Source organism: Temnothorax curvispinosus, unplaced genomic scaffold (assembly GCF_003070985.1).
Source record: "Temnothorax curvispinosus isolate PA1 unplaced genomic scaffold, ASM307098v1 QBEX01010444.1, whole genome shotgun sequence".
Classification (NCBI taxonomy): domain Eukaryota; kingdom Metazoa; phylum Arthropoda; class Insecta; order Hymenoptera; family Formicidae; genus Temnothorax; species Temnothorax curvispinosus.
The window spans coordinates 524213-533607 of NW_020220224.1; the positions used below are offsets into that span (position 1 = coordinate 524213).

General features: G+C 36.5%; 2 protein-coding genes across 4 annotated transcripts; one reads left to right on the forward strand and one right to left on the reverse strand.

The window, feature by feature from the left end:
• Positions 1–385: 385 nt before the first annotated feature.
• On the forward strand, positions 386–1982 carry LOC112460316 (ATP synthase mitochondrial F1 complex assembly factor 2). Its single transcript, XM_025024950.1, has 6 exons — positions 386–557; positions 701–894; positions 1047–1157; positions 1252–1432; positions 1500–1615; positions 1749–1982. Exons 1-6 carry the CDS (start codon positions 467–469, stop codon positions 1893–1895), a joined length of 840 nt encoding a protein of 279 aa, XP_024880718.1. The 5' UTR covers positions 386–466; the 3' UTR covers positions 1896–1982.
• A 50-nt stretch (positions 1983–2032) lies between these two features.
• LOC112460312 (protein eyes shut) lies at positions 2033–9197 on the reverse strand. 3 transcript variants are annotated; one of them, XM_025024943.1, is made up of 16 exons: positions 8864–9196; positions 7964–8143; positions 7372–7520; positions 7171–7281; positions 6994–7101; positions 6780–6893; positions 5761–6547; positions 5100–5505; positions 4605–4915; positions 4230–4440; positions 3956–4107; positions 3561–3697; positions 3229–3474; positions 2719–2916; positions 2248–2476; positions 2033–2127 (listed from the first exon to the last, which is right to left on the reverse strand). In XM_025024943.1, the coding sequence occupies exons 1-16, from the start codon at positions 8974–8976 to the stop codon at positions 2076–2078; spliced, it is 3504 nt and encodes a 1167-aa protein (XP_024880711.1). In that variant the 5' UTR covers positions 8977–9196; the 3' UTR covers positions 2033–2075. The 3 variants fall into 3 exon arrangements, with proteins under 3 accessions (XP_024880711.1, XP_024880710.1, XP_024880712.1); XM_025024942.1 differs by having other exon boundaries at positions 6994–7281; positions 8864–9197; XM_025024944.1 differs by having other exon boundaries at positions 6994–7281; positions 7964–8737; positions 8864–9197.
• Between the last annotated feature and the right edge of the window lie 198 nt (positions 9198–9395).

Consider the following 9395-nt stretch of genomic DNA (forward strand, 5'->3'; position numbering starts at 1 on the left):
CTTTATTGTCAAATCTCGTTTGAGAGAGCATGATTTGCATTAACGGATACATTACATAACAATGTTAAAATAAAACATACCGACATTTTTTTTATGCAATATTTCGACGTTTTAAAACACTCTGAACATATTGACATTAAAAACTCAAAAAACAATCTTTTCTTTAGTTTCTTCTACCCCTATTTTATATATAATTCTTTTAAATTTGGTTTATTAGAGCCAACTTTATACGCAATCAAAGGTTCATATACGAATTTACATATCAAGAAGAAATCTTACATAGCGACTGTAATTCATAACGATCTCTATCATATCATTATTATCGATATATCAGTGCGCTCCTTTTGAATGGAGTTACCTGAGTAGTCACCGCGTGGCACGTGGTGCTACTTATCAATGTGTCTGGTGTCATCTGTTCTTTCTCTCCTGAATGTTTTGAAAAGAAAGGTTAATAAGAATAAATAATATGCCGCAAATACTTAACAAACTGGTTAATACAATGTATTATTTTACGCGTCATAAATTCGTGCCAGCTTCCTTGGTTGTGAGAAATATAGGTAATGATCACGTTTTGTTCAAAACTTTATTATTTAGATTAAATTTTTGACGTTTTCTATCATCAAATGTACTTTAATGAATATGATAATATTTACATGAATATGATAGTTACTGGATGCATAAAATAATTTGACATTTGTAGCCACCGTGAAACGATTTTATAGAAGGACGAACATACTTTCGAGCGGCGACAAGTTTGAGATTACTCTGGACCAGAAGAAGCTGAAGACACCGCAGGGTAAGGTATTCGAGGTGAACAGCAAGCCTCTGGCTTTAGCCGTAGCCGCCGAATGGGATGCACAGAAGGAAACAATCGATAGAGGAAGCATGCACCTGGTACGATCATGGTATACAACTATATGAATACAAGTGCTTGGTTTATTGACTTAAGTAATTCATTAACTTGGCCATTACCAGTTTATGATATTCTGTATCTATTTTAAGTATATGTAAATATATGATAACATTTTTCCGGTTTTCTGTTGTAGACGTCCTTGTGCAACACCGTATTGGACAATCCGCACAATCATACCAAGATAAATCTAGTCAATCATATAGTGAACTGTTTAGAAATGGATACGATCTTATTTTATTCGAGTGTAAGAGAAAGTGCTTATACAAGTGTCTCTGTATTTTCTTTATATTATTTTTAATGCGACAGTATTTTGATTACAATGATTTTTGTGATTTTAGGAAGTGGATGAACTATATCAGTTACAAGTGGAAAAGTGGGAACCTATAGTTCGTTGGTTTTGCGAGCATTATGATGTAGATATTGCGAGAACTCAGAGTATAGAAGCGCCCACGGTGTCTATGGAAACCAAAGCTGCATTAACAAAACATTTAATGTCGCATAATTTCAATAGTATTTATGGTAATAATGCAATTTAATGAGAGATGAAGCTTTCTGTATTTGTATATTAACTGCTATCTGTATGCAGGTCTTGTATATGCAGTGGACGGATTAAAATCAGTTATTCTAACTCTCGCCACAGCTGCAAGAGTAATTAATATCCCGGAAGCTGTAAATCTTTCACGCTTAGAAGAAGAATATCAGGTATGTATCACCACGGTTTTATTTATAATAAAAATGTCTATTGAAGTCCATTCTGCTCTCCATTATCTATTATTATTACATGTTCGTGATATATCTATTGTATATTATCGTTATTATGTTTCTTTATGCAAAGATATCTCACTGGGGCAACGTGGAATGGCATCACGAGTACAGTAAACAAGATTTGCAGGCTCGTCTATCAGCGGCGATGTTATTTGTATATTTGAACTCTCATTCCGCCACTTCTCGACTCAAAAATGACGCCCCTAATGTAAGCTAGTCCTATTTAAATTATCAAAGAATCACTACTAATAGATATAAAATTTGTAAAAACAACATATTTACTGTAATATAACATTGTCTGTAACATCGATGCCGACCGATCACTCCCTTTGTGCTAATTGATAAAAACTGGGAGAGATCTTCTACGCGCATCTAGAAGATCGTTTCCAGCGACGAATTAGATAGGAATGGAACAATCAGGCCCAACCCATTCCTTTGTACAAATGCAACTGAAAAGTTAATGAATAATTACACACGTAATAGATATATGTATGTTCTGTGTGATCACACAGGGTATTCTATATCTCCCTGTTATGTAAAAGAAGAAATTATGATTTCTTGTGTATTACCTATACGATGCTCCGTGATGTAAACACACCGCACCGTTCTTGCACGAGTGGCGAATGCATTCATTGCGATTGCATTCGCCTACACCGCGGCCAGTGGCAGGACTAGAGCCGGTTAACGGAAGAATCGTTGTGTCTGTGCGCAATTCAACGTCGAATATACATCCGGAGAAGCCGGTATGGAGGGGTAGGTCGTGCGGCAACGTATCAAAGTTTTTGGATTTGTAACCACCTATGAGACAAATTTCCTTTCTGTTTTTATTCGTTTACCTTCATTTCGCGCTAAATATTTCATTTTAACTTATATTCAATCGAGATCAGTCTCAGTCCGCATTGTATTTAATGTCAACAGATCAGATGTGAGTGATGAAAATTTAATAGCTGCATTTAGCGTAAAATATAAAGGATAATAAGACGATTCGAGTGTTGACATTATGCCAAATATGTCAAGTCGCTGTCTCTGCAGCAACTTACCGATATAGAGAATAGGCGATACGTCAAGTTGAGTCATAGATCCTACTGCCTGACCAGTCACGTTTTTGAGACCCTCTACAGCGAGCCACGCTTCCTTGCCTCTCCTTCCGATTCGAAGGGTATACGTTTTACTTTTACCAGCCGATCCTGCCACACTCAGAGAGGTCAACGAATCGCTAGTGAAGATTCTTCGTACTCCTATTGAAAGATTATAACGTTGAAATATAGTTTCTTTAAACTCTCTATGCTAAAACTTTATATAATTGGAACTACATATTCTAGCATATATTTTTCTATAAGAAAAATATTTTTATTCTATATAAATGTAAATATAATAGATTAAACTGCAAAATTCCTTAAAATATTTATTATATAAACAATTACTTATTTTTTAGATATCTGCTCACAAATAATCTGTATTTATGCTATTTATTATTAAGATATGATTGAAAAGAACATAGAGCTTCGAATATACGGAAAATTCCTAATTTACATTCGTTGATCACTCACCAGAGCCCAAATCCCACGTAAGCATAATGTAGCCGCGCACAAACGTTATCGAAAGATGGTCCGAGACATCACGGCGCGAGCTTCTCTGTCCGAGGTACGCTATCAGGGAGATTTGATCAAACGTGCGCGGGATGAGTCGCAGCTTCAGCTCCATTGTGTCCTTTATCGAAGTAGTCACGCCGTAAGCGATGTACGACGCGAAACCGGGGACAAGGACCGAGAAAGCCGGCCGCACTAGAATGGCATCTGAAAGGATCCAATGAGTGATGTAACGACTTTGTTGCGATCTCGTTGCATCGCTCTCGCATCTGTAATATTGAACGTTTCGTTACCTTCTTCGCAGAAAAGCCCGTGACTGCCGAGCGGACAAACGCAAATAAAACCAGTTCCCGGCGAGCTTACGCACGTCGCACCCATTGAGCAGGGATTGTCGTTGCATGCCGAATGTTCACACAAAGGCCCAGTATACCTGTAAATAGTCTTTAACGCTGAGCATTGGTGTTAAAGACTGACTGTTTCTTCTACGCTAAGATTGATTAGTGTTAATTGAACTTCTTAGCTCTGAGAATTCTTATTTCTATACTTATTTCTGATTTGTAATTTTACTTTTTTTTAGAATATTTTCACTACGTTCGTTTTTACTTGACGTATATAAAGATATATGTGTATTATTTATAAAGAAGCGAAAAATTAGAACAACTTTAATTTTCAGCTAGTAGATATTTACCCCGCTATACACTTGCAACGAATTCTTCCTTCGCTTTCTTCACACGCACCGAAATTCTGACACGGATTCGACAAACATAAAAACGACGTGCATTCTTCGATCTGGAATGTTTCTAAGGAATCGTGAATAAAATGTCGCGTAATATCGTTCACCTGCAATGCAATTTAAATAATTCTGAGCCACCTTGTATAAAAATTGACAAACTTTTGCAATTATTTAAATATATCACAAAAAGATTGAATTTAATTTTAAATAATTCTTTACTAAAACGTACCTTCAGGGAATCCATGCAACCAATGAATCCCATTGCTACGTGAGGGAAATAATGCGAGAACGTTAATGGAATGCCTCCTATGTACAAATTAGCATATTTTGGGACCATTCCTCGCTGTGGCAGTATTTGTTCGCCGGTTACGGCCATAGTGCCATTCACCAGCAATTTGGCGAAACATTTCTCGTTTTCGTCATTGGCAACGTATTGAAAGCTGTGACAAAAAGAAAAGAAAGTTTCTTTTCTGTTAATATTTTCATGCAAAAATCAAAAAGATAATAAATTTTTTATGTCTACTAATTTAGGTAATGCAAATTTAAGAAATATGGATTAAAGTTGAAATAATTAAAGTTGAATAATTTAATGCGAATAACATACCTCATATCGATGCCCACTTCGTATCCATTATCGATAATAGCATCGATTTCACCGAGTAACATAGTTTCTAGGCCACAAGAAAACTGGAACTTCAACGATCCAAGTTCCAAGTATACCAAAGAATATCTCTCATTGTCAAAGTAAACGTGCAATATAATTCCATTTTTAAATGCCGTTCTAAGCTTAAGATAAATTCGGAGCGTCGCGCTCTTATTTTCAGTAATTATTACTTCGACGCGTTGTCTGACAAAAGATTTGCCGTTAAAGGCCGCTTGTGTGATAGTTGAATCCGTCTTGCATCCGTCGGCATACTAAATAACAATTGTAGTACAGATATATTAACTACAAGTATTTTATTTTGAGAGAAATTTAAGTTTGAAGTCTATTTAGGTTTTTTTTCTATATACTAATTAAAAAATGAATAAAGGATTAATATACTTGTAGCTTGAGTTTTCTACAAATTATTACTTTTCTATCGTTATAAAAACCACTTACTTCGGTAACATTCCGCGGAGTTAACGCGGTAGTACTCGTGGAACACTGATTTCCGCGACAAGCACCGATTTCTGTGGTATTCATTTCGATGCCAGTAACAGTAGTTTGGCTTAACGAGGATCCGCTGGTGGATGTTAACGGGGAAGGTACTGTAGAAGTATCAAATCTCATGGTCGAAGATAATACCGATGGCAGTGTCGATGAGGTAGTTAAGGGTAGAACAGTTCTTGGCATGTCCATGATCGTAGTTCCAAAATCGAACGTTCTGTTTTGTATAGAATCAGTCATGTATCGGAATGTCGTATCAATGGAAAGTGTTACATCAGTAGCGTGATCCATAATGGCACTTGTGACATTAGTCCTATCATCCTTTTGGCCTTCACCCATATCCATTGTAGGTCGATAACTAAAACACAGAATGTAGTAAATATTATATTAAATTGACACAAAAATCGTATATATCCATATAATAAAAAAATTATTGATTCTTTTAAAAAGTATATTTAGAGGACAGTGTTATGAAATTAAAACTCATTCACGCGCGATACAAATTGTATCGCTTATCAATGTAAACAAATCGATATTTTATTAATATCAACCATCAAATATAGCGATCTCAATATTCTTATTGTTAGTAAGAATTATAGAATACTCCATTCACCTTGTCGTGTACTCCGTTACATCTTCATCTACTCTACTAGAAAACGGCGGATGTATCTTTGTTGTCTGATCATAGTCAGGTGCCTTAGTAACTTCACCGTCATGGATCGATCTCCCGGTTGGCAAGTAAACTTCAATACTTTCTGTTTCAGTCTCATAGAGGTAGCCTTCGGTAACAGCGGACGACACCGTTACAGGCTTCGACGTAACGAAATCATCTCGAGTCGGACTTGTTGATGGAACTTCAGTAAGAAAAACACTACTATCACCGCTAACGCTAGAACTCTCGCCCTCGTATCTCGGCGTCGTAGTCTTCTCCATAATCGTATATCTCTTTGTATAAGGTGAACTTTTCGGAGTCGTCGAGTAAACGGCAAAACTAATAGTTGATGTGGATGATAAAGGTAGAGACATATCCACTATCGAAGTTGATTCTTTAGGCGAAACTACGGCAGTTGTAGCTCTAACTATACTCGTTCCCTGTTCAGATGTGTCTTCCACTTCTAGTGTGGTCGTCGAGAGAAAACTGTACTCGCACATGGGACCACCGTAATTCGGTGGACACGAACAAGTGAAGCTATTAATACCATCGATACAGGTACCTCCGTTGTCACATTGAGCGAATTTCGATTCGCAATCGTCGTATCTTAGCTCGCAAAGTGCACCGTGATAATCGGGCACGCAATAACAAACTGGACGGTCGTCCTCCAGTAGACACACTGCTCCGTTCTGACAAGGATTATCCTTGCATGGCACAATTGCCTTGTCGCAATCTTTGCCAGTAAAACCTTTAAAAAGAATAACGCAAGAATTTTTCATTAATTAACTTGAATATTAGGAATATGAGAAATGGTATGTGTTATTTTTAAAATTGTTCAAGAATGTTTGGCGTTAATCTTAACATAATAACGATAGTCAAACCTTTGTAAGTTCAATTATGAATTTGGATTATGACTTTCTAAACGCTATTTCTAGACAAAAAAAATCTGCAACTCATGGGGGCGAGAATAATATGCTTACCGAATAAACAAGCGCAAGTGTAGGAAGATGGAATATTGATGCAGAGACCACCGTTTCTGCATGGTAACTCCAAGCATTCGTCTACGTCCTCCTCGCAGAGAATACCGGTCCACCCTTTTCAAATCGTACATGAGAAGAGAAAAGTCGCGATAGAATAAAAACGCGAAGAAGCAAATTTCTTTTTAATGCACGTAAGTAATCGTAGATTTCTTACCTTCGCGACAACGACAATAGAATGAGAAGCCGGGCCCTTCGATGCATTCGCCGGAATTTTTGCACATTGTCTCGTTGCAGACCGAGGCGTCAATCTCGCAATATTCTCCTGGAAATAGAACAAGAAAATAACGATATAGAAATTTCTTAGCTGCGTTTATCATCACGCGTGTTGCACCTGAGTATCCATCCAGGCATTGGCAAGTGATGCCGTCGTAATCGACGCAGGTACCATTATTGAGGCACGGATGGTTCGAACACTCGCTATATCTTTGCTCGCAATTCACACCTATTTTACATTTAAAACGGTATTATTTATTTTCATCAATTCTTTTATATTAATTTATAACGAATAATATGACGAAGAAAAGTGAATTACCTACGAAACCGTCGAGGCAAGTGCAGTTATATGCGGCAACACCGTCGTTGCATGTGCCACCATTAAGACAAGGATCTGACCAACATTCGTCCCAATTGATTTCGCAATTAATTCCCGTGTAACCATCGATGCAATAACAAGAATAAGTGCTGTGTCGTCCATGAAAAATTATAAAATGCAAATATAAGTAAACTATTTCCTTTTTTTATAATTTTAATTATTTTTAACTCGTATATATTTTTAAAATAATCAGTAATATATGAACAAGAATAAATAACATATTAAACCTCTACAAGCTGTTTACAGATAGTTTTGTAAACAGCTAATATTAATTTATTAGACAAAAATATTCGTGTTTTTAAGAAAGACTAAAACTACTGTGCACGATATTTCTTGTAGATATCAATTATCGATCGATTTCAATAAATTAATCATATATCTTGTCTTCCGTGTGAGATTCCAAGAATATTAAAACAAAAACGTTATATTTATCTTTTCTATATAGCCTGAGCTATATCTGTCTTTTATGTCCAATAAATCTAACTCTCAGTATATCAAGATGCGTGCTTTCATCATCAAACTGTGTATGTACCTGTTCTCGTTATCCAAACAGATCCCATACATGCAAGGATCCCCGCTACAATCTGATCCTAATGCAAACACCGTGATCATGGTCGACAGTACTATCAGAGTAAAAATATTTTTACACGCGGTCCTCGAAGATGATGGATAGTAACTCCACTTATAAGCCAGCCTAAGTAGCCTTACATACCTTTACAGCATGATTATAGCATGATATACATACACATATGTCGATTTGTCGCTAATATGTAAATGTGTATATGTGTGCACGCGAGCTGGAGTATGTCATATGTGTTAACGTTTACTATGTGTCGTGTAATAGGATATGAAGGTTTATAGCCGTTACATGATGTAAATTAACGAGATATAGATCTATTTGTTTCATGTTGAATGATGCAGTAATCTTGCAAATGCATTCAACATAAGGTACACTTCACTTCAGGTACTAATCATATTTCATAAATAATACTTATAGCTTTATTAGACTAAGGGAACGTCTCCATATTAATTAATATATCATTAACAAATTGCATTAGTTATTAAAAGGATTGGAAATATTACAATTGATTATAACGAGCAAATATAAGTATATTTATATATTAGAATTCTTCATCTGTAGATATATTCGTATAAGACTTGAGAAATCGAACGCGTTTTCAAGTATTAGTATCTTCGATATAAATTACTTGACTTGATTAAATTGGAGCAATACGGTTTTGAGTCACGTCACTGTGCCAACGTTCGTCCATGACCTTTCTCGTGAATTTGGGCATTGCGTTATTAGCTAAAATCCCGCAGAAAGAAAAGAAATTACACTTGATCGGTACGAGAATGCCGTACGGTTCCTGAAAGGATTAAAAAGCGGAACGGACTCGTCGAGAGAAAAGGACAAATCATCCTTTTCCATTACCTTCCCATTTCTGTGCGACGGTGGGCAACAGAAAAAAAAGGGAGAATGCGGCTCGTCGAGGAACACGGCACTTTTGACAATCTCTGTACACAGTTATGGTATGCCGTAGGCATATATTGCTAGCGCGGCATAGGCCGTGTATATACGTTGTATGCACGTTGTTCTTGGCGATGCCGTTGACGATACCCTGTCGATGACGAGGACTCAGCCGTAGTCTTAGCAACGCTCAACCATACAAATAACTATTACATGCTGTACGCTTGCGTGAAGCAATCGTATCGACATTAATTCTGATGTTACTATTATAAAAATAAAACTTAATAATGGAGATGATATATTTCTTGGATTTCTTCGCCTTTGCAGAGTCGTGGAGTGCGTCTGCATGCAATCTGCGACTCCAAGAATTTGAAACAGCAATTTCTCTACTTGATATCGCTATAACTCGGCAGCACTTTTCTAATTATTGATTCGTTGTTACAATTAAAAAAAAACCGAAATATTTAGTTCTTTGCAAACTACAATGTAGCTTGCA